Source organism: Sciurus carolinensis, chromosome 14, assembly GCF_902686445.1.
Source record: "Sciurus carolinensis chromosome 14, mSciCar1.2, whole genome shotgun sequence".
Taxonomy (NCBI): domain Eukaryota; kingdom Metazoa; phylum Chordata; class Mammalia; order Rodentia; family Sciuridae; genus Sciurus; species Sciurus carolinensis.
The window spans coordinates 51,930,782-51,958,330 of NC_062226.1; the positions used below are offsets into that span (position 1 = coordinate 51,930,782).

The following is a 27,549-nucleotide window of genomic DNA, read 5'->3' on the forward strand; positions in this document are numbered from 1 at the left end:
TAAAGCCTTACCCTCCTAGTTCCCTGCTGCCATTGATTGAGCACTGAACAGACTCCAGGGTGAGGTACTTGTTCACAAGAAGGTTAGAAGTATGGAGCTGACCCTTGACTTCTCATTCTCGTTTAGCAGATTCCTTCCATAAGCCCAGATATACACAGTCAGCTCCAGATGCCTCCGGTCACTTAGCTTCCTGTTGCTGTTTGCCAATAGCAAACCCCTGGGAAGACGGCCCAGGCTGCAGGCCCTGTATCTGCCACTAAGATATATTTTAAGATCTACCCGGAGGGTAGTATGGGAGTTCAACTGAAGCATCTCCCATTTCCCCCTTTGGAGCCCTGGAGAGACTAATTCTCCTGCTTCCTAACTCCCTCCTCCCATCTGTCCAAGCATTCTCAGGACCAGATTCGGGTTTATTGACAACCCTGTGTATAATTCATGCAAGACAGGTTACAGCAGAGCGTGTTACCTTTGCTAGTCAAGCATGGCCCAGTAATGCTGCTCCAGATTTTGGCCGGGAAGTAGGTTTTATTGGTGTTTGGGCCTAATGTTTTCCTGTCCGGAAACCTTCCCTTTCCCTTGGTGGGGCTGTTCTGGCAAGCACCATCAGGGAAAATCTACCTTTCCCTTGTCCAGTTGGATGAATGGGTTCCAGGCAAAAGCAGTCTATTGTATAAAACAGGAGCCCTTGGTGGGGAGACATTAGTATTGAGAAGTGGGAAGTTGATACTGTGCTGGTGGCCAGCCCAAGCCCATGCTAAGCTGGATGTTGCCAGAGTGGCTCCTGGTGGTGGTGTAGGTGGCACCTGGGTCTTTTATAACTGTGTAATGCTTTAGGAAGGCACTTCTCTTGATTTAGTGAAAACCATCCTGCTTTTTTGATTCTACTGTTTTCTTACTCCCTAAATAATGGGGGCACTGATATTGGAGTAAAGAAACAAGAGCTGTAGGGTCTCCAGTTGTTGTACTTTTTTCTTTTCTGCATTTTCTATAAGGTCAAGTAGAGGAAAAGGAGATAAATTTTGGCAGGAGGAACTCTTGGGATCACAGAGAAAAAGGTGGGGTACCTGAAAAACAGGAGTTAGCTCTACAGTGAAGGGTCGGTGGAAGGCAGGTGGAGGGAGCAGGTGCAGAGGGGCTCTTTCAGCAGTTCCTTGTGCATAGGGTGCAGTGTGGGCAGGTGGGGTGAAGTGGGGATAACAGGGTGAGGAGTAAGGTAGGAGCCAGATCCAGCACAGCTTATAAATCATTCTAGAAAGTTGGAAGTTATCTGGAAGTTTTTTTTTTTTTTTTTAAAGCAGGGGAATCTAGATGTACTGTGGGGATTGACATAGAAGTGGCTAGAATGGAGGAGGAAGCTGAGGGTAGCTAGGAGGAAGATGTCACATGATCCAAGTGAGAACCATTCAGTATCTCTGAATCAAGGGAGAAAGAAAATCTGAGGAGATGGGGGGGATGTACCTGGTGAATAGTAGACTCTGGGACCATGGGGGAGGTGGGGTCACAATGACAACCAGGTGTCTGGCTTGGATGAGAAGGGAATGGAGGCGCCTTTCTTCCAAGTGGGGGATTGAGGAAAAAGAGCAGTTGCTTGGCCAGAGTAGGAAAATGCTTCTCAGAAGACGTTTATAAAGGTGGGTTGAATGGAAAACACAACCTTATTCCAAGGCACTGGTGACAATGACCTTTCCTTATTTTCCTTCCAGGAGAGATTTTGGGCCTCACAGAATAGTACCAGTGAAAGTCTACCAGCCCAGACAGTTCATCCCAAGTGAAGAGAATATGGATTTACTCACGACTTATAAACAAGATTACAACCCCTACCCTCTCTGTCGAGTGGACCCCATCAAACCTCGGGACAGTAAATATCCATGTGGTGACAAGATGGAGTGTCTGCCTACTTACAAAGGTGGGGGAGTGATGGAGGAGCAGGGTAGGGAAGGGTAGGTTGAGACTGTGTGCAGGGTGGGAAACATGTTCTAGAGCAAGGATCACCAAACAACTTCCTGCAGATCAAATCTGGCCAGTGATTTGATTTTGTCTATCTGGAGAGTTAAGAATGGTTTTAAAGTTTTTAAATGATTGGGAAAATATCAAAAGCTTATTATTATTTCAGGAAGTATGAAAATTACCTGATATTCAGAGGTCAATGTTTCTAAGTGTATTTTATTGGCACACAGCCATACTTGTTCACGCATTATCCATGGCTACTTTTGCACTGTAGTGGCAAAGTTGAGCAGTCATGACAGAGACCCTGCAGGCTGCAGGGCTTTATAGAAAATGTTGGCCACACCCTGCCTTAGCCTGCCTTTTGAATCCTACAACGGGGAAGCATTTCAAATTTAAGTTGGGTTCTACTACTGATTGACCAATGGTTTCATTCATCTACTTAATATTAACTTGTAACATGCATACAGACAAGTACATGAATCATGATTATATAGACTAGTGAATTTTTGACTAGATAAAAAACAACCCTCAGATCAAGAAATATCACCTGACTACTCCTTCCTTCCAGTCACCTCCCTAACCAGAATGTAACCATTATGCTAGTTTTTAGCATCTTAAATTATTGTTGAACCTTATATAAATGGGATTGGTTCATTTTAAAAAAAATATATTCTTATTTTTAAATTTACACATAATAATTTATGGGGCTTCTGAAAGACATGGTATAATGTTCAAATGAAGGAGAACACATCTATTTTCTCAAACATCTATCATTTCTTTATGGTGAAATCAATCAAAATCCTATCTTCTAGCTCTTTTTGAAACACATAATACAAGTTTTATCAAGTATCTATTACATACCAGGCATAGTCCTAGGAACTGTGAAAGAAGCTGATGACCTGCCCTTGACCTCCTAGTCTAGTAGGAGAGACAACACGTGGAGACCTGTGTGTTGTGCCAGAAGTGAAGCAGTCACCCACACTGTAGAGCACAGTCACAAAGACTGAGGCCAGGAAACAGAGGCCAGGTTTGTAATCAGTAACTTTGATGCTTATGAGGTACACTGTCACCCTGGCAAGGCATGCGAAACATGACATGCTTGTGGACCTCTCAGGGACTGTGATAAGGGTTGCTTTTACATGCAGGAGGAGCATTTTAGTGGGTGGAGGCAGTGAAGGTGGGGAGGCTGGGGGGATGTAAGAAGCCTCCTAAAGGAGTTCTAAATCTGTTTTTTGGCTGGACCCCGCATGTGGTTGATTTTTCTGCTGCTTCTAGGAACTGAGTTTGAGGGCTGAACTGGCATGAGCCTCTTTGGCAACCTGACGGTCCCCATACTTATCTTTAATGCCTTCTTCTGTCTTCTGTCAAGCTGCATTCTGCATGTTATCATAGCCTGAAATTATCCCACCTCTGTAACCTCTGTGCACCCCAATAGCCTGTCCTGGCCAGTTGTCTTTTCCACTCCCACTGTGACAGAACGTGGCCTTTCTGGAGCCTCTGGTCTATTGATGGCTCAGCCTTCTCTCTCACCATCGGCCCCTGCTGGGTCTGTCCCTCCTCATATAGCCTGCTCCCTGCTCCTTCATTGCAGTTCACCCCTTACCAATGTCTTCTTTACCAAAAGCCCCTCAAACAATGATTACAGTTCTTAGGATAAAGTCTCAAACTTTTACTGACTCCACCAATGCTTTATAGTTTCTGGCTCCTGTTCCCTGAGCCCCTCTGCTCTGGCCTCAGGGTCCTCTTTTTCTTCCCTTCCTCCACCACTTTTCTGTGGCAGGGTACTTAGCACACGTGATTCCTTGTTTCCTCTGTCTACCACTCATCCTTTAGCTGGTGGCTGAATCACATACTCCTAGAGGCCTTTCCAGACTGCCCCCTGACCTGCCAACTAAGGGTGCCCTGGACTCCCTTGTCTTGTAACTCTTTGTACAGTCTCGTTTTAGGTAACATTTGTCTCCTTGGCCAGACTGTAAGCTCTAAGGTGTCAAGAGATCTCCTGGGCTGGGGAGATAGCTCAACTGGTAGAGTGCTTGCTTCACAAGCACAAGGCCCTGAGTTTGTACCGCAAAAAAAAAAGATCTCTCCTTTTACTTTCTTGGCAGATTATCTCCTCAGAGCAGGTGCCATTACAACTACGCACATGATGTTGTGGCATTTGCCTTCACAGGGTGTGTTCCTGACCCTTTTCATCCAGAGCTTACAGGAAGACAGAAATGGGATACCACTGATACTGAGGAGGTGGGATGGAGGAATCAAACGGGAGCAGGTTCTTGCCTCCCATGAGACGGAGGGAGTAAGGGATGCTGACAGGGCAGGTCCAAATACAAACTCTCCTGCGTATCCTCTTTATGGTTCCCGTGGTTTGTTAATCTTGGTGTATGTTATGGTTTGGATGTAAGGTGTCCCCCAAAAGCTCATGTGTGAGACAGAAAGAAGGTTTAGAGAAGAAATGATTGTGTTATGAGATCCTTAACCCAGTCAGTGAATTAATTACCTGATGGGATTGAGAGGCGGCTGAAAAGGGGGTTAGGGTGTGGTTGGAGGAGGTGGGTCCCTAGGGGTGTGCCCTTGGGGTATATATTTTGTATCTGGTGAGTGACTTCTCTCTGCTTCCTGATCATCATGTGAATCACATCTGTCTGCCACACTCTTATGCCTTGATGTTCAGCCTCACCTTGAACCCTAAAGAATGAACTCAACTGTCTGTGGATTGAGACCTCTGAGACTGTGAGCCTCCAAATGAACTTCTCCTCCCATCCGATTGTTCTGGTCAGGTCTTTTACTCGCAGCAGTGACAAAGCTGACTAAAACACTGTGGCTAGAGGCTCCTCAGAGCACCTGCCTGCTCAGTTCAGTTCCCTTCCCCTCCTAGGTGCAGGGAGAGGTCTGGGAACAAGAACTGCTCCTTGTTTGCTGTAGGGGTTGCAAGAATGGAGCAAGACTAATGGCGTTACTCAAGTCTTTCCTATTCCTTCTCAGCAAACTACTCATCCGTCAAAGTAAACACACACCCTCTCTCTCAAAACCAACCCAGCACTCATGCTTTAATCTCTTCTACCTCCAGCTTTCCCCTATCCCTTCCTTTCATTGTGATATTACATCTCAAACTGCCCTCTGAAAACCATAGAACAGTATTCCACCCCTGTAACCAAATCATGGATGACATTTTCTTACTGCTAAAGTCAAAATTGAGAAAATATAATTTTCTTTATTTTTCTTAACCTTCTGATACCTGTAAACTGTTTGCCTACTTAAACAGAATTAATAAACAAATAGCAGTCTAGCATCAACTGGACTGCTCAGGACCAGGCATGCATAGATGGGCAAGGTTTTTGTTCTGGATACATATGAACTTGAGGTTGGATTTCATAGTCTTCCTCTAAAATTCAGATTTTAAAACAAATCAGTATGTACCTAAAGGAAACATTTGTAGTTAAATTTGACTCATAGGTACTAGTTTGCAACCTATATGTCTATTTTTTTGAAGGTCTGATCTTATTTATTTGTTATTCTTAAAAATTCTTATTTTTGACGGGACTCGGAAGTTCTCAGAGAGGACAGCCTGTGTCTCTTGACAATCCATTCCTGGCATTTTTCTTTGGCTTCTTTCATTCTCTTGACCAAAAGTTTGGCATATTCTGCAGCCTCTTCCTTATTTTTCTTAATATGTTATTTCTTCAGAGCAATTCACCCATGCTTTTGCTGTAAGGCATGTGAATTAATGAGAGAATCTTCAGTGCTTTGGTCCTGGGTTTCTGACAACATTGGTGGATATCATCTTCCTTAGCTTTTTTGGGTTCCAATGGACGAGGCACAGTAGTATCTGTAAGTCCAGGAATATCCTTCTCTCCTTTTTTTTTTTTTTTTTTTTTTTTTTACAATAACTTAGTTGAGAACACTCAGGTTGGCATCTACAGTGCAACCCTGAACAGATTTGTGCTTTCTCTCTCCAGTTCTCCTTGGTCTGTAACAGAGGTACCCCTTACTCAGTAGCAGGCAAACATGGCCATGGGTCACGACGCCCTGCTTCATGGGGAAACCTTGTTTGTCATTCTGCTACTGATTCGGACCACATAACCCTTCCATTCTTCACCCAGAGTGTCAGCAGCAACTTCTGTGGCCACACGCTTCTCATAAAAAGCATGAAGTTTGTGTTCATGTCCACTTCAATGAGTTTCTGGCAGCCAGTGGCTGGGAAGGAGATGTTCAGCTTCATCTTGAAGCAGCTGATTGCCCGCTGAAAACTTTACATCTTAATGGTTTGTTTTGAATAAGACTATCTTAGTCTGTTTGTGCTATTATAACAAAAAATCTGAAATTGGATAATTTATAAATCAGAATTTTTCCCCTCACAATTCTGGAAGCTGGGAAGTTCAAGAACAAGACCAGCAGGTTAAGGCCTGGTCCCTCTTTCCTTGATGGCACCTTATTGCTGTGTTATTACATGGCGAAAGGTGAAAAGGGGGGAAAAAGGGGGGGGGGACTTACACTATTTCCTTCCAACCCTGTTATAAGGTACTAATCCACTCAGGAAGAGCTCTCATGGCTTATTCATTTCCCCAAAGGCCCTACCTCTTAATACTACAATGGGGATTAGGTTTTAACACATGAATTTTGGGGGACATTCAGATCATAGCAAATATTTATGTTTCATTAATATGATTGTTTCATTCGTTCCTTTATTGCCCTATGATACCATGGCTTCCAACACAAGGTCTTAAATGCCCAATATCTGTCTTCCCAGCACTTCCAACAGGGAATGGAGTTCAAAGGTTTGTAAATAAAGGAATAAATGAATGAATGGTTCTGATCCATTATTTGCAAGGGCTCTAGGTGGCAGTGTGTGGCAATAGATTTACACAAATTCTCACCCATCCAATTACCCTATAGGTCCTGGCCGGAGGCAGGATGAGGTTTGGGGAAGGCCATGACCTTTACTTTGCCCTTGGGTCAGTCCTGAAGAACTTCATGTATGTATGAGGGGTCATACTCTTGCCTTAGCTTTTGGTGTATCGTCCCTTGGATGACTTACTTCTTGTGAAAATTTGCTGCCTTAGTAAGTCCCATAACAACCTTAGTGTTTTATGGCCATATATTGATTCTCTTTCCAAAGGAAGGAGGGCAAAACCAAAGGCCAAGGTCATTAAATATGTGTATTTCAAGGGGTGCTATCTATATTTTGTCTATATGCTCTGCTTACATTAGTTCTGTGAGAAAAATATTCAAGCTTTTCCCTTTCTACTCATGACCAGCACCTTTTCTGAGGTTCAGAAAACCACCAATAAAATATGCTTCAGCAGCATTTGGTTGTAATTTGTGACATTTCCAAAACACTGTGCAATTGGAAAGATTGAGAGTGTAATTACTTGATGCTCAGCTTTAGGTTTAGCTGTTTTTTTAAAGACACATTATAGCACAGAATCCTTTTTAAAGAGGTTCTTGCCAATTACCACATGACACTCTGGCCCCGAAGGGTTTTACTGGTGTGAATTCCACTTTGTCATGAGGAATTCAAAATTCAGAGGTTTTTCAGGGCCTTGTGGAGGTAGGTGTGTGTGTGTGTGTGTGTGTGTGTGTGTGTGTGTGTAATAAATGCTGGGTGGAGGAAGTTAGACTGAATAATAATGTGGTTTAAACTGTATTGTTGGGTATCAGGAATCACATGAGGCAACTTTGAGCTTAGGAACCTGTTTTCTTAACACTTCATCCATCACAGAAGAAGGCCAGCAAAACCCTGTCCCACTCACCCCTGAGGCACTGTGCAGGTATCTACAGGTAGATGCCCCATTTCATTGAGGCCTTAAGTCTGAGGTGGAACATGTGGTTTGTATTCAGCATGATGGTTCACTGTAAGGACCCCTAATGCTTTCAAGATGCTGATAGAGCCATTAATGGCTTTTGGAGAAAGATTAGATTTTCAATTAAAATGAAGTCAATTTTGGATAAATAGTTGGTAGTATTACTGGCCTAAAGTAAACTTAAGAATGTGCCTGGGGGTGGGAATGTCAGGAGTTCTGGAGTGGTGGAGTAAGGAGCTTGGCAAATTCTCTCCCCCAAAAAACAATGATAAAATAAGGCAAATGTAAAAGTAGTTAAAAAAAAAAAAAAAAAAAAAAAAAAAAAAAAAGGTAGTAAAAAAGCAAATGACAAATGGAGGTTATTTATTCAAGAGAAACTACTGCCCCTTGGTTAGGAGCAGTGGGCACCTGTGGGTGTTGTCCTAGAGCTGCTTCCATCCTCCTGCCTTCCTCCTCCCATTGCATGTGTGGGGTTGTCCTGCCTAGGCAGGCTAGGCTGTGACAAAACAAAACAAAACAAAATGAAAAAACCTTTGGTGCCAGTGAGGTCTAAATTGATTTGGAAGAGAGTGCATACCAAAAGGTTTTGATTTAAAAAAAAAAACAGCGATCTCAATGGAAAAATATCAGAGAAGATAAATTCTGCAAGTAGTCTGAGGTTTGTGGTACTAATTGTGGTGAGAAACAGATAAAAAGACAAACTAGAAATGTAACAGGGAGATTCAGAGAATGAGGTTTACACAGTGGACCTTGATAAGCTCACACATATTCCTAGTGGTGTGAAAGGCATAGGGTCAAGGCTGTGTGCAGGCTCCAGAGAGATCAGAGAGGTCTGTCTCTCCCTTGCTGATTATAAGGCCTAGAGCTGGTGCAGAAGAGACACGAGAAATTTCAGCAGAAAATAGAAGTCAGTTCAGATTATAAGCTGTCTTATCTTTGATTATGTTTTCTAATCCACACACAGAAACATTGGCAAATGGTGGAAGCTTTGCTGGTTTGAGGTGCTTAATTATAACTTTTGATTAATTGTTGGTTGACTGCTAAACTATGCTGACACAGGGAGAAGTCAGATTTTAAAATAAAAAGAATTGAAAGATGAGCTAAAATATCAATGACCACAAATCGAAGGAGTGATAAGACTATAAAATTAGTGTATGTATTTCACTAAACATAAACAAAAACAGATCTAATGGAGGGGTTAGAATTAAGAGTTGCTGCAGCATCTTATGTAAGTCATCAACAAAAAGTCAACATGAACATAAAGAAGAAAATGCGATCCATGAATAGGAGAAAGAGAGCAGTCAATAGTCAATAGAAATGATCTCTGAGGGAACCCAAATGTTGGAGCTAGCAGATAAGTATTGAACAAATATATTCAAACAACAGCAGAAAGTCATATTTAAAGAAATGAAGGGGAACTGGGGATATAGCTCAGTTCGTAGAGTGCTTGCTTTGCATGCACAAGGCACTGGGTTCAACCCCCAGCACCACCAAGAAAAAAAGAAATGAAGGAAAGTATGACAACAATCACTCATCAAATAGAGAATATCAATAAAAGAAAATAATAAACAATAAATAATGAATATCTGGAGTTGGACAATAACCAAAACAAATTAAAAATCATTATAGGGGCTCAACAGATTTGAGCTGATAGAAGAAAGAATCAGTATAAATGAAGATAGATTAATATATAGATTATTCAATTTGAAGAGCAGAAAATAAAAATGAACAGAAGATCAGACATGTGGGATAACATCAAGTCTACCAAAATACTCATACTAGGTTCCCAAACAGAAAGAAGGGCATTAAAATATTTGAAGGATTAGTTGCTGAAATTCCTCAAATTTCATGAAAAATATTTAGCTCTACATCCAAGATACACTATCCAAATGGAATCAACTCTAACACACTCATGTTAGAGTCAAACTATTGAAAGACCAAGATTTGGAAAGTAGCAAAGAGAAATATATCATCCTATACAGGATAATGGCATCAAGAGTCACAGATTCTCTTCAGAAATGATGGAAGACTGAAGAGAGTGGGTTGACTTGTTTGAAGTACTAAAAGAAAATAGGTCGACCATGAATTTCATATCCAGTGATATGTTTCAAAAATGAGGCAAACATATTATGGCATTTGCAGATAAATGGATGGAATTGGAGAATATCATGCTAAGTGAAATAAGCCAATCCCGAAAAACCAAAGGCTGAACGTTTTCCCTGATAAGTGGATGATGATATATAATGGGGTTGGGGGATGAGAGAAGAATGGAGGAATTCTAGATTATGTAGAGGGAAATGAGAGGGGGTGGGTATGAAAAATGGTGGTGTGAGACAGACATCATTACCTTATGTACATGTGTGATTACAGAAATGGTATGAATCTATATTGTGCACAACCATAGAAATGAAATGATATACCCCATTTGTGTACGATGAATCAAAATGCAGTCTGTAAAAAGAAAGAGGCAAATAAAGACATCTTCAGAAAAAAACTGATTTGCTTTGTACGAGATACTAAGGGAAATCCTCAGGTTGAAAGGAAATGATACACATAGTAAAATAAATGTACACAAAGAAATGAAGTTACTTGTAACTAGGCAAATGTTAACTTTTCTCTTAAAACAATTATAGAGCAAACTAAACTGTGGGGTTTGTTTCAGGAGTTCAAGGTTGATAAAACATCAGTTAATTAATGTAATATATCACATTAATAAAGTAATAGGCAAAAGTCACATGGTTGATAGAAAATATTTGGCAAATTCCTATACCCATAAAAGTTCTCAAGAAGCTAGGAATAGGAGGGAACTGTCTTAACCTGGTAAAGAGCATTAACAAAAACTTTTTATTTTATCCTTTTTAGTTGACAATAGAGTATATTTTGACATTTTTATGCAAACATGGAGTGTATCTTATTCTAATTAGGGTCCCAATCTTGTGGTTGTACATGATGTGGAGATTCACTTTGATATATTTACGTACATAGGAACGTTAAGTCAGATTTATCCCACTGTCCTGTTCCTCCTCCTCTTGCCCCATTCTCCCCACCCTGCCCAATCCACTGAACCTCCATTCCTCCCTCCCACCCATTTTTGTGTGTTAGCATTCACATATCAGAGAGAACATTTGACCTTTGATTTTTTGGGGATTGGCTTATTTCACTTAGCGTAATAGTCTCCAGATCCATCCATCCTGGCTAAGGTCATAAAGTCATTATTTTTCCTATAGCTGAGTAATATTCCATTATATATATTGCCTCATTTTTGCAACATATCACTGTGATATATATATATATATATATATATATATATATATATATATATATATATATCACATTTTATTTATTCATCCATTGAAGGGCACCTACATTGGTTTCTTAGCTTAGCTATTGTGAATTGAGCTGCTATAAACATTGATGTGGCTGTGTCACTGTAGTGTGCTATTTTTAAGTCTTTTGGGTATAAACTGAGGAATGGGATAGCTGGGTTAAATGGTGGTTCCGTTCCAAGTTTTCTAAGGAATCTCCACACTGCTTTCCATAGTGGTTGCACTAATTTGCAGTCCCACCAGCAATGTGTGAGTGTATCTTTTTCCCCACATCCTTGCCAACATTTGTTACTTGTATTCTTGATAATTGCCATTCTGACTGGGGTGAGATGAAATCTCAGTGTAATTTTAATCTGCATTTCTCTAAGTGCTAGAGATGTTGAACATTTTTTCCATATATATATAAAATTTAGTACCAGGAATTGAACCCAGGGGCACTCAACTACAGAGTCACATTCCCAGCTCTTTTTTTTTTTTTTTAATTATATTTAGAGACAGGGTCTCACTGAGTTGCTTAGGGCCTCACCAAATTGCTGATGCTGGCTTTGAACTTGCAATCCTCATATCTCAGCTTCCTGAGTCACTGGGATTATAGGTGAGTACCACCGTGCCTGGCTCCTGTTTTTTGACCATTCGTGTTTCTTCTCTGTGAAGTGTCTGTTCAGTTCCTTTGCCCATTTATTGATTGAGTTATTTGATTTTTGGTGCATTAACAAAAAATTCTCTAGCTGATGTGATCCTTAATGTGGAAAGAACAAATGCCTTCACTCTAAATGACAGCAGGGCTCCGATGTCAGCTCTTACCACTTCCATTCAACATTGTATAGTCAGTGTAATAATTCAAGAAATAAAGGAATGCATCTAGTTTAGAAAGGAGGATATGAAACAGTTTTTATTATCAAACAACATAATCCCATATACAGATAATCCTCAAGTATTCACAAACTATTAGAACTAATAAATGAATCTATCGGGGTGTCAGTCTTGAATAGTAATGTATAAAAATCAATTACATTTCTATATACTAGCATTGACAATCCAAATGAAATCAAGAAAATAGTTCCCAGGGTTGGGGTGTAGCTCAGTGGTATAATGGCTATAGCATGCGCAAGGCCCTTAGTTTGATCCTCAGCACCACACATGCAAAGTATTATTGCAAGAAAAAAGTTCTATTCTCAATAGCCTGGAAATGAATAAAATATTTGAAATAAATTTGAAAAATAAGTGCAAGAAAATGAAATTAAACCCCTATCTCTAACCCTGCATGAAACAACTCAAAGTAGATAAAAGATTTAGGCACTAGAACAGAGACCCTGTACCTATTAGAAGAAAAAGTAGGCTCAAATCTTCACCATGTAGGCCTAGGATCTGACTTCCTTAACAAAACTCCTAAAGTGCAAGAAATAAAATCAAGAATCAATAAATGGGATGGATTCAGACTAAAAAACTTCTTCTCAGCAAAGAAAACAATCAATGATGTGAAGAGAGAGCCTACAGAATGGGAGAAAATCTTTACCACATGCACCTCAGATAGAGCACTAATCTCTAGGATATGTAAAGAACTCAGAAAACTTAACACTGAGTAAACAAATAACCCAATCAATGAATGGGCAAAGGAACAGAATAGACACTTCACAGAAGAAGAGATATGAGTGGCCAACAAATATACGAAAAAATGTTCAACATCACTGGCAATTAGAAATGCAAATCAAAACTAAGTTATCTCACTCCTGTCAGAATGGCAATTATCAAAAATACAAACAACAACAATTGTTGGTGAGGATGTGGGGAAAAAGGTTCAGTCATTGCTGGTGGGACTGAAAATTGGTGCAACTATCATGGAAAGCAGTATGGAGATTCCTCAGAAAACATGGAATGGAACCACCATTTGACCCAGTTATCCCACTCCTTGGTTTATATCCAAAGGACTTAAAATTAGCATACTACAGTGACACAGCCACATCAATGTTTATAATAGCTCAATTCACAATAGCTAAACTATGGAACCAAACTAGATGCCTTTTAACAGATGAATAGATAAAGAAAATGTGGTATATATATATATATATATATATATATATATATATATATATATATACACACAAAATGGAATATTACTCAGCCTTAAAGAAGAATGAAATTATGGCATTTGCAGGTAAATGAATGGAGCTGGAGAATATCATGCTAAGTGAAGTAAGTCAGTCCCCAAAAACCAAAGGACAAATGTTTTCTCTGCTATGAGGATGCTAATTCACAATAAAGTGGGGGGGGTAGGGAAGAATAGAGGTACTTAGGATTAGGTAGAGGGGAGAGTGAATGGAGGGGAGGGGTAAGCGGGTAGGAAGGATAGTAGAATGAATCAGACATTATTACCCTATGTACATATATGATTACAGGACTGGTATGATTCTACATCTTGTACAACCAGAAGAATGAGAAGTTATACTCCATATATGTATGATGTGTCAAAATGTATTCTACTGTCATGTATAACTAACTAGAACAAATAGAATTTTTAAAAAAGATACGTTACAAAAAATAAGTGCCAAGATTTGCACAATGAAAATTACCAGAGTGAAAAGAGAAATAAAATCTAAAGTGGTGAGACATTCTATGTTCATGGATTGGAGGATTCAATATTGTTGAAAGAGAGTTCCTTCAAAATTGATCTATAGATTCAAAGCAAATCCCTATCAAAATACCAGGTGCTTTTTTTATAAAAAGAAATTGGCAAGGTAATTCTGCATTTTATATATGAAATTTAAATAAATCAGAATAAACTAAAATGCTTTTGGAAAATAAAAAGAAAGTTGAACTTTTTCTTCCTGATTTTAAAACTTTCCTATAAAGCTACAGTAATCAAGACAGTGTGGTACCGACAGAAAGACAGGTGTAAATGACAATGCAACTGTGTTGAGAATACACAAACCCTCAAATTTACTTCCAATTGTTCCCAATGAAGACTGGGCATTTCAGTATGGAAGAAGAGTCTTATTGATGAATGATGCTGGGACATTTGGAGATCCACATGCAAAAAGATGAACTTAGACCTTTATCTCATGCCATACTCAAAAATGAAAAGGTCAAGGGCTGAGATTTTGCTTAGTGGTGCTGCACTTGCCTAGCTATACACTGCCCAGTATTCCATCCCTACTAATGGGGGCTGGGGAGGAAAGAAAAGAACGAGAGATGGATATGGGAACAGTTAAAATCTACATCTTGGGTTAGGAAAAGGTTTCTTAGATGGTACATTTTATGTTATGCAAATTATACCTCAGTAAAGCTGTTCAAAAACGTACCTGTGGACTTCACTAACATTGACTCTATACATCCAACGCTCCTGGGAAGCCGCATTTGTTCTGAGCCTTTGTAAAGCTGTAAGAGGATTCCCTGTGGATTCAGAGGGCTCTCTAGGTTCATACGGGCTACCTCAGGCCTGGCAATTTATGGGCACAATGGGGCAATGTAGGCTGTGGCTGTGAGCCAGATCTTCTGGAAAGAAAGGTGGCAGAGCGGAGGTGGTTGAATTGCAATGCTGACTGTTGGAGTTTTCTCACCTGGACTCAGTTCTGGAGCAGTCCTGAAGGTCTGCGTGGTCAAGTCATTTCAGAAGCCCCTGCACAGATGCCTGAGGACAGTGTCTGCTCCTTACGATTGTGGGGGCCATCTCGCAGGGGTTTTCTCTGGGTCCGGGCCTCCCTGCATCTTGGCCATTCCAGCCCCACTGCAGAGTTTCTTCTTGAGATGGATATCTCCTAGTATGGCTGGCTAATCTTTCTTATTTTTGAAACATTCTGAAGTTTTCCTACAAACCTTCTCTGATGATAAGTTTCTTAACCTTTACTCTATCTAGAAATATAGTACCCCTAACCTGAAGCAGGCTGTCAGAAGAGCATGACTTTGGAGTCAAGTGTATGACTTAAATTCCAATTTTTTTTTTATTTTCTTAGTTTTTCGTTGTATGATTATATTATACAGAATATATTATTGTACAGAATAGTGACTTTTATTGTGTCATATTTATACACGCATACAGCATAATTTGATGAATTTCGTTCCCAGTACCTTCCCTTTCCCTCCTTTCCTCTTTCTCCTGGATCCCCTTCTTCTGCTTTACTGGTCTCCCTTCTATTTACATGAGATCTCTCCTTTTTTCCCTCTAGCTTCCACATATGAAATAAAGCATATGACTTTTGACTTTTTGAGTTGGGCTTATTTTGCTTAACCTGATGCTCCCATTTGTATCCATTTTTCTGCAAATGACACAATTTCATTCTTATTGCTGAATAAAACTCCACTGTGAACATATACCATATTTTCTTTATCCATTTATCTGTTGATGAACACCTAGATTGATTTCATGGCTTGGCTATTGTGAATTGTGCAGCTACAAACATAGGCATATAGTTTCTCTGTAGTATGCTAACCTTAATTCTCTTGGACAGACACCAAGGAGTGATAAAGTTGGATCACATAGTGGTTCCATTTCTAGTCTTTTGAGGAACTTCCACATTCATATTTCCATAGTGGCTGTATTGATTTACATTCCCACGATAGTTCCCCTTTCCCTGAACTTTCACCAGCATTTATTATTATTTGTATTCTTAATGGTTGCCATTCTAAGTGGAGTGAGATGAATTCTCAGTATAGTTTTGATTTGCATTTCCTTGATGGCCAGAGATGTTGAACAATTTTTAAAATTCCAATTTTTAACTCATTAGCCATGTGACTTTTTGGCAAGTTTCTCAGCTTTACTTTTGGAAATCTGAAAAATGGAGACAATCATACTCAGCACAAAGGGTTATTATGAAGATAAAACAAGATCTCGTTTGGAAAGACTTGACTGGTCCATGGTCAGTGTTCTTTGTTAAACCAGGGTAGAGTGGTTCAGACCATGGGTCAATCTGGGTTTAATCTATGATTTAATTCTTTAATTTCTCTGTGCCTCTATTTCCACATCTATAAAATAGTTATTATGTTGATAGTGCCCATTTATTTGGGATGTATGAAGATTTTTAAATTTTTTGTAGTACTGGGGATTGAACCCAGGGCCTCATGCTTGCTATTCAAGTGCTCTACCACTGATCTACATCTCTAGCCTTGTCTGCTACCTTGTCTCAGAGAACACCTCATTGGAAAACTGGCATATAGCTCTGAGACCTTTTAGAATACATTCTAGTTGGGTGACCTGATTTATTATTAATTACCTTTTCTGCTTTAATTTCAGCTGATTATTTACCTTGGAACCAACCAAGACGAGAGTTACTTCGTCCGGAACACAGACAGTGGCTGACATCTGCCAAATTTGAAAGCAGAACCACACACCAGGATGACTACTCCATGAAAGGCCTTGTGAACACCAGAAGCTGTAAACCCCCAGCCATGCCCAAGCTCTGTAACGTCCCCTTGGAGGACCTGACCAACTACAAGATGAGCTATGTGGCGCACCCTGTGGAGAAGCGCTTTGTGTATGAGGCAGAGAAATTTAGACCCTGTGAAATCCCCTTTGAGAGCCTCACCACACACAAAGAGTCCTACCGGGGCCTATTAGGTGAGCCTGCTAAGAGCTTGAAGCCTCCAGCCAGGCCACCTGGGACCGACACACCTTTCTCTAACACCACTGAGTTTCGAGATAAGTACCAAGCTTGGCCCACGCCCCAGATATTCTCCAAAGCTCCAGTTGCTTATGTCCCTCCTGAAGAGAAGATGGATTTTCTGACAACTGTGCAAGCCCATTATACGTACCCTAAGGGAGCCCCTGCTCAGCCCTGCCGACCCGTGCTCCCGATCAAGAAGAGCTGCCGCTTTGAAAGCTCTACCACCACCAAGGACGACTACAGGCAGTGGGCCAGCACACGGACAGAAATGGTCAAGCCCATCCCCCAACTGAGCTTTCCCTCAGAGCCCTTGGACTGTCTGACCACCAGTCGGGCCCACTATGTGCCCCACCCACCTATCAATACCAAAAGCTGTAAGCCCCCGTGGTCTGGTCCACAAACAAATATTCCTTTGGAAGGCCAGACCACCTATACCATCAGCTTCACTCCCAAGGAAATGTGCAAGTGCCCAGCTGCATACCTTGAGCCCCCTGGCTACATCTTTGAGGAAGTGGATGCTCTGGGGCACAGGATATATAGGCCTGTCTCTAGGGCAGGCTCTCGGCAGAACAGTTATCTCTCCGTAGCTGATGCAGAAAACCCTGACCAGAGGGATTTGGCAGTGTCAGCCTGATTTTGAAAATTTTTTATTTAGAAATTGCACAATACTTTTAAAAGCAAAACTATTGAGAATTATTCCTTGGACAAAAAACAAATTCCCCAAAATGGAAAAAAAAAAAAAAAAAAAAAAAAAAGAAAAGAAAAATGAAACAAAACCCAACTTCATCACCAATTCCAGGACACTTGAATAAAATGAGAATCATTGACTCAAGGAAAAATAACATTTAATCACTAATTATCCCCTCTTAATGCTCCCTCTACTGTCTCCCTCCTCACCCTGTCAGGTCCCTTACCTTGTATTCATGGAATCAAAGGTGGTCTCAGGTTTTTTTTTTTTTCTGATTCCAGATGTATTTTAGTAATTTAATCATTGTATGAATTGACATAATGATCAATCCGTGTCAAGTCTGGAGTGTCGAAGAATAAATTTATTTTGGGGGGACTGTATCTGTAAGTCATGTGTTCACCCTCATGTGTTGTCCATGCAGACAATAGTCTATTCCTTGGGATCTTTGGGGAAATTTTATGCTGAACTTCCTAACATTTCCCGTACTGGTAGGGGTTCTGTGGGCCTGGTCTGTTGCCTTGTTTTGGGTCCTCTGTGCCCAGGGAACTTCACAGGCATCTTTCTCCCTCTTTCCTGCATGATATACAAGCAAGAATAGTGCCACCTGATAGGGTGTGGGTCTCTTTAGTCATGGGCGATAAAGGGAAGGGAACAGGTCGTTGGCAGTTCCAGGACCTGTGTGCATGGACCTGCCAAACCTCTTCCCACCCCCAAACCAGTGCAGGCTTTAATTCCATGGGAAGGAGAGGTGAAAAGGAACTCTGGACAGGTGGGAACTGGTCCCTGGACTGTGAGCAGAAGCTATGGGTTCTTCTAGATGCTTAGAGCCTGGAACAAATTGTTCCAAGTGGTGCTGCTTTCTGGGAATTCTGGGCCTGCTTGTCCTAAAATGATAGCTGTGACCAGATCTGTGACAAAGTTTAATATAGTGATGACCAGGTCCTGATGTAGAGATTTTCCTCTTGGGCACCAGGTTTTACCAAATTTGATTTCAAAAGCAAGTAATTTGGAGTTGAGTTTTGTCGAGCAGAATAGAGGAAGAAAATTGTTCAAGGGGACTCCTTGCCGGGGTCAGATGGACCTATGGGTTGGGATGAGCCTCACACAACATAGAAGGACACAGACTGACATCTGGCACACTTAACCTCTCTTGAAACCATAGAATCCTAAAATATACTCATGGTACTAGGGAACTTGAGAACAATGTGAAGAAGGTGAGATTTCAGCCCAAGTTTAGAGACTTGGTCTTCTTCTCAGGGCCTAGTTCTCAAGCAGGGAAACTTATCTTACCTGGGGCTCCGTCTGTCCATGGCTCCCACTTACATGACCCAGGCTATACAAGTCCCCACTTCTTGCATTTTCACCATGAACTTAGTTTGATCCCTGGGTTGAGATCTGCATCATTTAATCCTCTCTTTATTTATATGGGATCTAGATATCTGTCCTTAGTGGGTAGGGAGTCTCAGAGTGGTCAAATACCTTGTTGAAAGCCACACAACTGAGAGTGGCAGAGCCAACACTGGAATCCAAGTCTTCTGACTCCATCTCATCTGCTTTCTGATGGTGTAGGCACCTGGCATCTTCTGAGTCTCAGATCTTCTGGCTCCACAAACCACACTAAACTGTGCATCCAAGCTTATAGAATCCAGTAAGCCAACGGAGAACACTAAGGAAGGTAGGCTTTGCTTTTTTTTTTTTTCTTTTTTTTTTTTTTTTAATCAGTGAAATGTTAGACTTGATTTGGAAAGCCAAATAGTGCTAAAATGCTTTTGCAAATGCAGCAATCCCTATGTGCCAGCTCTTCTACCCTCTGTCTTGATTACTTCCCCAAGGTGAACAATTTTAAATTGTTGTTTTATCTGTTTTGGCTAATACTTTTCTTCACATTCCTAAAAAATGATGCATATACTGATACTTGCTGACTAATCCGTTTTAGACATGTTCTGCTTCGGTAGATTAGGATTTTAAATTCTTGTACGCTCTCCTTTATTCTCTTCCTTCTCAGTATAAATTATATAGTAGTATTTGGTAAAATCAAGAATAAGAAGCTTTTCTGATATTTCTGATTGACAGAAGCTGAAGGATGGGATTGATTTGACTAAGGCATGCAGAGCCTTGGGATTTTCTTTGAGCCCCATCTTTGTGGTGTTTGGGAGAAGACTTTCTGGTCATCTCTATGGTGACTGCAGGGGGGATGAGCCACCCAGGGTATTCTTGCCTTGCCTGCTTCCCTTGGCATTAAAAACCAACCCCCCCATTCATTTTTGCTTCCAAATTAAAATATCTTTAATATTATTAAAGTGATTGATACAAGTAAAAAAATTCAGAAAACATATAAAGATGAATACAAGTAGCTATTATGGGGACTAGTACAACAGAGTACTAAAGGCATACGTGGTCTTTGGAGTCCCGCAGTCCTTAAATTGCATCTTGACCTTGATAAGCTATGAGGCCTGGGTCAGATTGCTTAATATGTAAAATGGCAATATGGATAACGGCAATATTGGCCATGTAGTTTTGTTGTTTTGATTGATTGATAGAGTATACATAGATCAGTTAAGCTTGGCTCACGGTTAACACTCACAAAGTGCAAGTGGGGGTAAAGATTGCTGAGTTCTGACTGGTGGAATCTACTTATGATTTCTTTGGTTAGTAGACACAAGTATGCAGGTAAGGGTTATCACTCATGTTTTTTATTTTCTACATTTTACAAAGTGAAATATTAACTTTTTTCTATATTGCTAAATTACTTTTTAATTGTTCAGAGTTGGAGCTGCTAACTGTACTCCCTGGAAATTTGGTTTTAGAAAGAGAAGGAAAAGAGCTGAGCCAGATGGTTTTACCTTTCTGCTCTGATCAGAGCAGCTTCTTTTTCATTTGGGTGTCCTTTGTTGGGAAAATGTTCTACTTCGAAAGCACACATGCATGTGTGTGCACACAATGTTCTAATACCTGATGGAGTCCTCTTCATGTCCTGGTGTTAGAAGTCTTCAAACCCATTGTTTTCTCTTAAAACTATGTACATACTTATTTTTACTGTATATTTTTCACTTATGAGTATGAAGTGGAAGCTGTCACCGACTGTAGCCTAGCATAGATATGCTAAAAAATTAAAAATTATTAGAGATCAAAGATAGAAAAGTTTTATGACTGTGCAGAAAATCTTCTCTGGTACTAATCCAGGAGATTCTTGGGGATGATGTTCTGGGGAGGAAAACGGGGCAGAGCTTTCAAAGCTGAAAGATGGCAAACTGTCAGAGGAAAGCAGTCTCCCAGTGAGTCTGATTCATAGGAGATGGTGGGCTTTACTGGTGCGGAAACTTTGGGATAGGTGGAAGTGGTCTGCTGGTTTTAGGGGATGTGGCATCTGCTGGGTAGGAGATCCCTCACGGGATGGTGATGTCTGCTTACTGAGGGCTGTGGGCAGGTTTGCCATGAGGTCAGCAGGCTAAGAGGACAGAGCAGAACTTTCTCTGATTCACATTACAGTGGGTCCAACTCCAGAGTGAAGATCCTAGTCCTTTGCCCTCAGTTCTGGGGGATCAAGAACTTGTTCCTCAACCCCTCTCCGAATTAAACTTTATTATGGCACTAAGAATAGCTTCAAGATTTCTCCACTCTACTGCTTTTGTATTATTTTCTCTTTTGTATCATTTTCTCTTTTGTATCATTTTTCTTTTATGGTCTGGCTTCATGCTCTTCGGCCAAGCAGTGATGAGAGGCAGGGAAAGATGTGTCCATTGCTAGTGATTCCCTTGTATGTTCCACCATTTGCCACCTTCTGGGTGCCTAGTATTTTCAACTCTGAGTCCCTACTGGATTCTGCCTTGAAGACCTGCTGCCCTCTTGCACCTGTCTCTTCTAGCCTATGGCTTCTTCTATATACGTCAGTCTTTATTCCATCATCGTATTTCTTGAAGTCTCTTGTCCATTGAGAACCTTCCTCCTATTTTCTTCATTTAAGCATTTTATAATTTCATTATTTTTTAAATATGCGAGTGGGGTGGGAAGGAGATAATTGCAGGTTGGCATCCCCCACCTCCACCTGCATGGAGCCAGTTGAAGCGGTTTCATCAATTTTTCAAATGCACAACATACTTGGAGGATGACTTCATCAGCTGGCCAAGCAGATGGGCAAACGTGAACCAGTGTAGAATCAGGACTGGGCCAAGGAGTGTTTGTAGGTGAAGGGAGTCCTGGTGGGAGTCACTAACATCTGAACCCCAGGGCCATTCCCTAGTTCCCCACAGCCTGCATTAGACAGTGCTGTCTTGTCCCCCCATCCTTACTATCACTGTCATCTTCTCTATCCCTGTTAAATACCACCAGGGACTCAGGGGCAGCTTCAGCTGAGCAGAGACCACAGCCTAGTTCTGACATCAGGGCAGTGCTGGGTGGGCCTGTTTTGTGGGTGGCTGGTGGGGCAGGCAGTCCCTGTTACTTTGGGCCTTTCTTTCATGTGGTGACCTCTAAATTTCTTTTTGTTATAGTCTTACTGTCTCAAGATTGTTTGAAGTAAAACACACAGTAAAAATAACTATCCCCCAACCTAAGCTTCTGCTTCTAAGGCAGGAGTGGAGCTAATGACCTCAGGGCAATGATTTCCAAAGTGACACATCTTGGAGATGAACTGAAGGATCTATTTCCTCTAAAAGTGCTTTTCAGCTGTGTACTTGTCAAGAGGAAGCAGGAGGGGTAGGTCGGGGCATGTACAGTTCTAATTGCAGATTAATGGGCCCCCTGGACCCTCCGGCCATCACCCAAGCCCACATCTGGTCAGCAGGCCTCTAAGTGGGAAGACAGAGGCCCTTCTGAGTCTAAATTCTGGGGCGGGGGTTAGGCAGGGGTGTTTTCTTTGGCAGAACGGACACAAAATTCGCACATGGCTGTCTGAGCAGGTGCCTGGCTTCTCCCCACTGTGGGGATGCAAGGGGAACCCAGGAGCCTATGAACCTTCCAGAACATTTGTTGTGTATTCTGGAAAAGGCATCAGGGCTCCTCTGTACACCATATACTGGGCCACAGGTGCCTCCAGTCCATGCCTCAGGATCTCCAGACATAGACAGGAGAAGTCCTGATGTCTTTTCCTTGTCATGCCTCAAAGTGTGGCTGAAAATCATCTTTGATTCTAATCAAAAGGATTCATAAAGTTCCCACTCATCCAGTTGAGTCTAGCATTGATTTTGGTGAGTTTTTTCTGCCCATACCAGCCTGCCTGTGTGTGCCCCTGCTTACCTACCTGCTCAGGGCCAAGGCTACACTCTCGGTGACAAGAGGGAGAATGTTTACTTCCCTGTATTACCAAATCCTCATCCATTCCATTATAGGATCATAAAACAGGGAAGCCCACAAATACCCTGGAAGAGCAAACAACAACTTGAGAGTTATAGGTGGACAAAATGCCTGAAATTTGACTTCTGTGCCAATGGATGACTTACAAACTTAGAATTGGAAATTTTTGGACTGTGAGTTCTCCTGGTTTAAAAAAAAAAAAAAACCCTTTTCATTTTGCAGTTTCTAAGCAAAATTCAGGGCTTACTCTTAAGCTGGAGTGGTTCTTTTCTTGGCTAAGTATGATAGTACTTCCCATATTTGAAGGTCAGTTATTTGGAAAGTTTAGCTGTATAAAACTAAGGCAGCAACCTGGAAAGAAGCAGCCTGAAGGTGCCAAAATCACCATGGACATGAATTTCATGAACAGAAACTCAGTGCATACCACCTACCCTGGCTAGAATGCTGGGCATATTGGCCCTGCCCCAACTTTTTAAAAAATACACAATTCCAATGAGTTTCTCTTCTCTGGTTTGTGCCCACAGAAGAGTATGAGGGGCTATTGCTAGAGGCAGACACATTTAGAAAAAAAGGAGTGACAGCTGATAGCTTGGCAGTGAGATGAGAAGCTACAACTATTTTAAAACACAGAACTCGAAAATAAAGCAGCTCAGGAATTATGACCCCAATATAATAAAGAAATGTCTCTCTCTCTCTCTCTCTCTCCCTCTCTCTCTCTCTCTGTCTCCCCCCGCCCCTGTATACACACGCACACACACATTTTATTAAGTCTGGAAAAATATATTATGGTTTGTGCTTATGACCCCAATTTAGTAAAAAGAATAAAAAAATATACACATGCATTTTTAAGGGCTGGAAAAATGCATCAACAGTGTTGGATAAATGAATTCCCATTTGTCTTATTTACTCAGAATAATAAGTGAATGGGGATTTGCACTATTTTAATATTAGGTGAACCTATAGGTAACATGTATGGGTCTTTACTAAGGAGTTTTCTGTGGAATATAAGTCCTATGGTAGGGTCTTCCAAAAGAAGTTCATTAGACAGATAAGTTTGGGAAATGCTTCATATTATATCCTCTGATGCAGATTCATAATGCATGTTAATATTTTGAAGTCTCTATGAAGCCCTACAGTAAAGAAACCTTATTTAATGTTGTGAAACTCAGTATAAGAACCAGCATTCTTGCAATCACAAGTGCTCAAGCAAAAAATATAATTTATTGGCTCAGGCAATGGAACACTCCAGGACGACGTTATCTGTTGACTTTAGACATCATTGGATCCAAGGGCTCCAATGATGTAATGAGGTCCTGGTCGCCATCTTTTGGCTTTACTTTCTCCATATTGCTTTCTAAGGCAGGCCGTGTCCATATAGTAATTTCGAGTGATTCTAGGCTTATAACATTCTCTTATCTAGCAATCTTAGTGGAAAAGAGCCTCCCATTTCCAGTGGTTCCACTAAAAATCCCTGAATTGTCTTTTGCTGGCTTGAGTCTCATGCAGATCCCAGAGCTGATCGTTGTGGCAATAGAAAATACTTATTGCCCAGGCCTGAACTGGGGTCCACCCCTGAAGCAAATCTTGTGTATGTGTGGTCGACCCATGTGAATGGCACAAAAAGCAGGAGGTCTGGAGGGTGGTTCCCCAAAAGAAAACACAAGTTTAGCTTCCAGGGAAAGGAAGAATGAATGCTGAGCAGGCAGAAACAACATTTTAAAATGGAGACAGTAGAGTCCTTTAATTGTGTAAAACCTGTTGAACACACTTTGAGAATTACTGTTCAGTACTCATCACAAATTTTTGCAAATAGTTTGGAATACAGTAAAATACACAAACCATACAAACATGGTTCAGTCTTTCTTTGGTGATTCAGAGACCTCACTGGATCCTGCAGGGCCTCAAGTTCACCTCTGAGTGTTAACATAGCCTGAACATTGACCTTTGAGATAGGTGTGGCTTCTTGATGAATGAGAGGTTATGGTACAGCTAGAGGGCAGGATGTAGGGGACCTGGGAAAGTTCACTTATAGCGGACAACCTCTTGGATATTGCCGTGTAGAGCCCTTGAAAGAACAGAAGCCCCAGCACATAAGCATCTTATTTAATCAGCATGACCCATTTCTGTTGCTGAGATCCCTACCTGCTCCCTGGGGTGGGGAGGCAGTTGAGGCTCAGAGAGGTTAAACAATGAGGCAGATTCCTTACAGGGTTGCTCAGGAGGTTAGAGGAAAGGAAGTCTGTAAAACAAACCGCATGGACAGTAAAGAGGTTTTTGAATGGCACCATGGAGGAAGGAGAGTGCTAGAGAGAAGCAGGAGGTGTTCACACTGAGAGAAAAGAACAAGTTCTGGGATGCTTTTAAAGGGCATGCAGTTTGCAGGTGCAGACTCAAGTAAAGAAGCTGAGAGAACTCTGGGCATGGCAGTGGTGTGTGAGTCTCCACTGTGCCCAGTGCAGGTTAGCTTACTAACCTACTCCACAATCCTTTCTGGACACACACACACACACACACACACATTCACACACTCACACAAATACAGTGTTGATGAGATTGCAGTAAGGTTCCTTTATACAACACTTGTTTACTTGCAAGTCTAACACGTAAAAGGTTATGATTACATCCAGGAGCTGAAGGTTATTTAAAAGGCTCTTTAAATTTTTAAGCTCTTGGTTTGAAACCATTAATTACTTTAGACTGGATTCTTTTTACTCTGGAAAATGGTCCCTTGAGATTTACAGAAAAGGTATTTTCATCTTGTGACTTGGTAACACACAGTCGCACCTACTGTTTGTTTCATTATAAAACCCTACACGATGGTGTTTAGGGAGGTTTTGACTTCTTGGGTAACGAGCTCGTGGAGACTCCATGATTCTCTCACCTTAGCTTTCAGTGGGCCCAAGAGGCCCCGACTTGAGGCTGTCATGGTGCCCTTTTCTGGCTGTGTAAGTCGTCTTTTGGGGTCTGGGTCAGGGTCACTCTTCAACATATTCTTGCCCTAGGGACATCTCCCAGGTGGCCCTCAGGTGCTCTCCAGCTTCTTCCTGGCATCTACTTTCTGCTTGTCAGGTGAGTTCCCTGTGTGATGGGCAGTGATTCAGAACCCCTGCTGCCTCCTCCTCCTCTCACAGTGCCTCCTCTCCTTCTCTACAGCCCCACACGGCTGTCTTAGCTCTGGTCACTGGGATGACAGAATGCACTATCAAGCCCTGACCACACTTCTGCCTCTTTTCTTTCCTTCATCCATCCATCCACACATATAAATACATAGATTTATTCATTTGTTCCTTCAGAAAATGTATATTGGGTGCCAGGCTCTGTTCTGGGTGCTTTGGAGTTACATCAGTAAAAAAACCAACCAAGCCAAACCAAACCAAACCAAAAACAACCCAGACTTACACCCTGCCCTTGTGGAACTCATAGTCTAGCAGGGGAGATAGACCTTTCTTTATAATAAAGAGCATGATAAACAATGAACAGTTGCATATAATAAATAATTAAAATAATAAATACATATTAAAGCAAAAAAGTATATGATATGTCAGAAGGCAATAAGTGCAGGGGAAATGTAATCCAGATGAAGTGACTCGGGAACTTAGGAAGGACAGATGGTGGTTAATTATAGGTTGAAATGTGCTCAGCAAGGGTCACTGAGAAAGGAGGTGCTGAAGGAGGGAGCCAAGAGGATATCAGGGAACAACTAGGGCAAAGGCAGTAAGGAGGTCAGTCAAGGGGAGCAAACATGATGCTTGGAACTGGAAAGTGCCATGATTGGGTTTAAGTGAAAATCGTCACTGTGGTCCCCTGACTGCTTGAGGAAGCCATAGGTAGTCTGGGTAGAAGCAGGGCCCTGTAGGCTTTCTGCCTGGGGAGTAAAAGTGGGGGTCATGGAAAGAGTTGATCCTGGATATGTTTCAAAAAGGTAGGCCACATGTGGTTGCTGATTGGATGTGGGGTGAACATGAGAGGGAATTGAGCATGACTCTAGAATTTAGGAACTGGAGTGATAGAAAGGATGGAGTTGCCATCTGTTGACATTGGGGAGCGCTGGGGAGGACATCTGGATGCTGGGCAGCCTGCATGCTGCTTTTGTAGAACCAGTCATGTCCCTTCTGCCTCCCACTGTGGTCCCCGATAAAGAGTGACTGCACTACTATGATTTCTGTAAACCCTATACCTTGTTCTGTTTCTCCTCTCTCCCCATGGTCCTGAGGGAGAAAGGGCCTTTTCCGAAGTCAGGCGCCAGGGTTGGACAAGCAGCTGTGATTGTCCTGGGTACTTTGAGGGAAGAGGACACCAGTTAGCTCAGAGGGCAGGGATGTCTTCTCTGAGGTTGTGACTGTCAGCTGAGATCGACCTCACTTTTCCTTCCCTCCTCCATCTTCTCTCTCCTGGCCTCTCCGGTTATCCAGATCTATCCTTCTGGATTTTCCCATCCTTTCATTATGTAGTACAATTTAGTCTTCTCTTGAACACTTTTAGTATTTCTACCCACCACCTTTTCAGCAAAGTAAAAGATCATTTTGGGGGGGGGGCGGGTATCCACCTAAGTTGGAAGAGGGGAAGTTATAAATAATTGCAATTTAATTTTCAGTCACAAATACAAAACTGGTCTAAAAATAAATGGACAGGTGCAGTGGGGCAAGGGAGGAGAGAGAGAAGGAAGGAGGGAGGCAATTTTATGAAAACAGGATTCCCTACCCTCGACAGTGACTTTGGATCTTAGTTTGCATCCAACTCTGAATGCCATCAAAGGACTGAGAGGCCCAGCTATCCACTTCTGCTGTAAAGCAGCTGGGAAAGTGGTTGTAAATTGGGCAATATTGAAAAAGCTTCATATAACAGACATTTGAGAGCCTCCATTTTTACCTTGCCCTGACTTAACCAGAGAAAAGTAG

The 27,549-nt window shown here is 41.5% G+C and overlaps 1 protein-coding gene across 1 annotated transcript in view; it reads left to right on the top strand.

Moving 5' to 3' along the window:
* The window catches only part of Saxo1 (stabilizer of axonemal microtubules 1), a 29,927-nt gene extending 12,622 nt beyond the window's left edge, over nt 1–17,305 (top strand). The window contains exons 3-4 of the mRNA XM_047524014.1: nt 1,704–1,906; nt 16,302–17,305. Coding sequence (XP_047379970.1) covers nt 1,704–1,906; nt 16,302–17,305 — 1,207 coding nt within the window. The remainder of the gene's footprint in view (nt 1–1,703; nt 1,907–16,301) is intronic.
* Nucleotides 17,306–27,549: the final 10,244 nt, after the last annotated feature.